This window comes from Drosophila guanche, unplaced genomic scaffold (assembly GCF_900245975.1).
Source record: "Drosophila guanche unplaced genomic scaffold, DGUA_6, whole genome shotgun sequence".
Taxonomy (NCBI): domain Eukaryota; kingdom Metazoa; phylum Arthropoda; class Insecta; order Diptera; family Drosophilidae; genus Drosophila; species Drosophila guanche.
Window position 1 is genome coordinate 2,834,363 of NW_022995753.1, and position 4,625 is coordinate 2,838,987.

General features: G+C 43.9%; 1 protein-coding gene across 1 annotated transcript; it reads right to left on the reverse strand.

Moving 5' to 3' along the window:
- Positions 1-2,568: 2,568 nt before the first annotated feature.
- LOC117588462 lies at positions 2,569-3,495 on the reverse strand. Its single transcript, XM_034279751.1, has 2 exons — positions 3,193-3,495; positions 2,569-3,129 (listed from the first exon to the last, which is right to left on the reverse strand). Exons 1-2 carry the CDS (start codon positions 3,385-3,387, stop codon positions 2,872-2,874), a joined length of 453 nt encoding a protein of 150 aa, XP_034135642.1. The 5' UTR covers positions 3,388-3,495; the 3' UTR covers positions 2,569-2,871.
- Positions 3,496-4,625: the final 1,130 nt, after the last annotated feature.

Sequence of the window (4,625 nt, forward strand, 5' to 3'; positions counted from 1 at the left end):
CGGCGACGGCATCCGCATCCAGAGTACCGGGGGACACCTGCCCATGCAGTGGTTCCAGCTCGTAGTCGTCAACGATGGCAAAGAAACAGAGGCAACGGCAGACACCGCAAATGTCCTCCCGCCCAAGTACCTCAATGGGACACTCTTCAGAGCCATGTGTCTTCCAGCGAGGAAAGTCGTAATCAGCCATGGAGCTCAGAGCCCCCTTTTTGTGGCCACATCTGGTGCACTCGTACATGTTGCTTTATTGAGAGTAAAAAACTTTTGGGAATTTCTATGTAAACGAGTTCTAGCTTGTGCCAAAAGTGTGAGAAAACTGAAATGCCCTAGAGTGTGTGATCGAGTTTCAAAACAAATCGAGTGGAAAAGTGGGATATGGAGGTAAAGAGCTGGAGAGGCTAAGCCCCACTGGAAGAGCGTTGAAATTGTCTTTGGGTGAGCACCGTGACCGATAAACATCTTCTTGGTGGTTTCCTAAATGAAAAATATATTAATTATGACCTGCATCAGCTGGTTGTGCATTCAACACATACATTTGACATATATTTGGACTAAAAATAAACAAGAGTTTCTGTAAATATGTTTCCATAAGAGAACATATCTTAAGGCAAAAGGAACCATACAATTTTGGGTCTGAAAATAAACCTAAATTGGCATAACAGATGCAGATGATTCCATATTTCTAAGGGAATTGAATTTGAATTGCTATCATTTCATTGCGTTTCTTGGATGGGAGCTCTTTTATTTACTGATCCAGGACATAAACAAACAACCTTACGGCTAAGCCACGCTGGAAGAAAGAGAGTATATTGAGTAAAAACAAGCCAATGGAATATTCTTAACTTTGTATTTACCACTCTTAGAAGCCAAGCCACACTGCGAGAGAGAGAGAGTGATTCTTTCTGTACCTGACATAATCAGTATTTACAAATCGAAAGACAAATAGAAAAAAATTATCTTAATCTTATGTATGTATGTATATTTATTGCAACATCGTTTGGCTGCTTTTATTGACAGACAATCTTCCTATTTAGTTATTGCTCCATTCCTATCCTTATAGCCCATGCCCATAGCATCTATCTAAGGTCCGTGCCGGGGGGTATCTGTAACCATAAAACGTTCTTCAAATACTCGATTGGGGTAGCCTTTTCTTTGGTCAAACACACATAAATAAATCATTCTAAATATCAATTCCCAAAGGTTAACTGGGGCCTCCTATGGTTTTGGGGATGCTGCAAGACCCTTTATATCTTATCCAAAGTGTATGTATAATTCTTAATATTCGGTTTGTATTTATTTTCTGGTCAGAAAATCATCTACCATCTCGTCTCTTGTATCCATTGTGTCCGTGTCTGAGTCCGTTTTCATTTGATCAACGGCGATGGCATCCGCATCCAGAGTACCGGGGGACACCTGCCCATGCAGTGGTTCCAGCTCGTAGTCGTCAACGATGGCAAAGAAACAGAGGCAACGGCAGACACCGCAAATGTCCTCCCGCCCAAGTACCTCAATGGGACACTCTTCAGAGCCATGTGTCTTCCAGCGAGGAAAGTCGTAATCAGCCATGGAGCTCAGAGCCCCCTTTTTGTGGCCACATCTGGTGCACTCGTACATGTTGCTTTATTGAGGGTAAACAACTTTTGGGAATTTCTATGTAAACGAGTTCTAGCTTGTGCCAAAAGTGTGAGAAAACTGAAATGCCCTAGAGTGTGTGATCGAGTTTCAAAACAAATCGAGTGGAAAAGTGGGATATGGAGGTAAAGAGCTGGAGAGGCTAAGCCCCACTGGAAGAGCGTTGAAATTGTCTTTGGGTGAGCACCGTGACCGATAAACATCTTCTTGGTGGTTTCCTAGATGAAAAATATATTAATTATGACCTGCATCAGCTGGTTGTGCATTCAACACATACATTTGACATATATTTGGACTAAAAATAAACAAGAGTTTCTGTAAATATGTTTCCATAAGAGAACATATCTTAAGGCAAAAGGAACCATACAATTTTGGGTCTGAAAATAAACCTAAATTGGCATAACAGATGCAGATGATTCCATATTTCTAAGGGAATTGAATTTGAATTGCTATCAATTCATTGCGTTTCTTGGATGGGCGCGCTAGAACGTCAAAGAGGGCGCCCAAATCGAGACAGTCCTAGGTGCGGGCAGTTGCCATCATCATGGAGTCAGGGCGGTCTGTGGCCAGTGTGCCAAAGATGCGCTTGTCAGTTGGGTTCAATGTGGTCAGAAATCGAGTCATCATCCTTTTGATCACTCTGTCCCAAAGAGCTACCGGTCAGGCGGGGCCCAACGGCCATCAGTTGCTGCAGCTGGTCGCCCTTTCTCTGCACACCGAAAGTCTGTTGGCACTTGGCATGGTTGCGCCGCATCACGTTTGGGTCCAAGAAGAAGGTCATGGTCTGCCGCAGGCGCATCCGATCGATGGGCAACGCGCTATAATATTTCAGTATATGGCTGAGTATGCCCGAAACAAAGACTGGGCTCTGGCAATCCGCATCGGGGCACTCAATGGGATAACGACGAATGCTCTGATTTTTGCATGACGTCTTCGCTTTCTGCAACGAGAGGGCAACCTTCTGCAAGATCTCCTTAAATGCCTGCTGGATCTCCTGGTCATTGAGAACCGTGCGGAATTGGCATTTGGCTGGCCATGCTGGCATGCCTGTGGCTAGGCATGGATTCGGGAAGCTTAGCTCGTAGTCGCAACGTTGCATGATGGACTTAGGCAAGTCGGCCTCCAAGTAGTGGCCTTTTTGCTGTTGAATGCATCTTGAAGTGATGCCTTTGCCGGCATCCACTTCTTCTTCTCCTTTCTTGCGTTTTTTTTTGAAGAACGTGGAGAGAACGACCAGGCTCACGCTTCTTGAGGCGCCACTCCATACGACTCTGCCACCCGAGATGCACCATGAGCAAAGAAAGTCAAAGAAGTCTTCTTCTCCAGCTCAGGGTGTTGCTGCTTCTCGCATACAGTTGGTGTAGTCAATGGAGCCTTCTTCTGCCGCATATAATGGCGCTTCTGCAGGACCGGCACCTCAGGCGGTCGATTCGGATGGGCATGTTGCGAATCACAAGTGGAAGTACCCTCAACGGTCTGCTGGTGGACCCAGTCGGGCTACGGATGGAGGGAGCGAGTTGGATTTGATTTGAAACTTCTTGGTCTTTGCTGATGGCTTACCGCATTCTTTTCATCATTATCATCATCATCACTATCCTCCAGGTTGACAAAAAAGCTGAGCTGTTGACATTTGCTGCATAAGTCAGAGGAACCCACTACGGTACGCTCCTCTGGGCTGGTACTTGGACGACGGAAATCGTACTCCGGATTGTTAATAGATTCCTTCGTCTTTCCACATATGGTGCACGCGTACATTCTGCAATTGTATGGCTTACCTGATTGACTGGGATATGGGATATTTATTTATATAAAATGTTTAGTGTAGCAATAATTGTTTCCAGCACAGAGTCAGTCTTGGAATGAAGTTTTCCACAAAACGAGACACTGATTTGTTCCACACAACTAACTGGAATTTCCCAAAAAAAAGTAGTCGTACGAGCACTCGTCTGTACACTTTCCTACCTCCGCGTTTTAGATCAAATTATTCTTAGCATAAACCATTTAAGATCTGTCTTAATTATTATTAGGTATTATTATTTTCGGTAGGTATATTTAATGCTACTGACTCCCTTCCACTCCTTTGTATCATCACTTTCCTCCTTAGCTCTTTTATTTACTGATTCAGGACATAAACAAACAACCTTACGGCTAAGCCACGCTGGAAGAAAGAGACTATATTGAGTAAAAACAAGCCAATGGAATATTCTTAACTTTGTATTTACCACTCTTAGAAGCCAAGCCACACTGCGAGAGAGAGAGTGATTCTTTCTGTACCTGACATAATCAGTATTTACAAATCGAAAGACAAATAGAAAGAAATTATCTTAATCTTATGTATGTATGTATATTTATTGCAACATCGTTTGACTGCTTTTATTGACAGACAATCTTCCTATTTAGTTATTGCTCCATTCCTATCCTTATAGCCCATGCCCATAGCATCTATCTATGGTCCGTGCCGGGGGGTATCTGTAACCATAAAACGTTCTTCAAATACTCGATTGGGGTAGCCTTTTCTTTGGTCAAACACACATAAATAAATCTTTCTAAATATCAATTCCCAAAGGTTAACTGGGGCCTCCTATGGTTTTGGGGATGCTGCAAGACCCTTTATATCTTATCCAAAGTGTATGTATAATTCTTAATATTCGGTTTGTATTTATTTTCTGGTCAGAAAATCATCTACCATCTCGTCTCTTGTATCCATTGTGTCCGTGTCTGAGTCCGTTTTCATTTGATCAACGGCGATGGCATCCGCATCCAGAGTACCGGGGGACACCTGCCCATGCAGTGGTTCCAGCTCGTAGTCGTCAACGATGGCAAAGAAACAGAGGCAACGGCAGACACCGCAAATGTCCTCCCGCCCAAGTACCTCAATGGGACACTCTTCAGAGCCATGTGTCTTCCAGCGAGGAAAGTCGTAATCAGCCATGGAGCTCAGAGCCCCCTTTTTGTGGCCACATCTGGTGCACTCGTACATGTTGCTTTATTGA

Bases quoted from the DNA above. Each gene is read 5' to 3' on its own strand.
- LOC117588462 (XM_034279751.1), bottom strand. From the start codon at position 3,387: ATGTACGCGTGCACCATATGTGGAAAGACGAAGGAATCTATTAACAAT. The intron at 3,130-3,192 runs GTAAGCCATCAG...CTCCATCCGTAG, and splicing joins ATAATGATGAAAAGAATGCG to CCCGACTGGGTCCACCAGCA.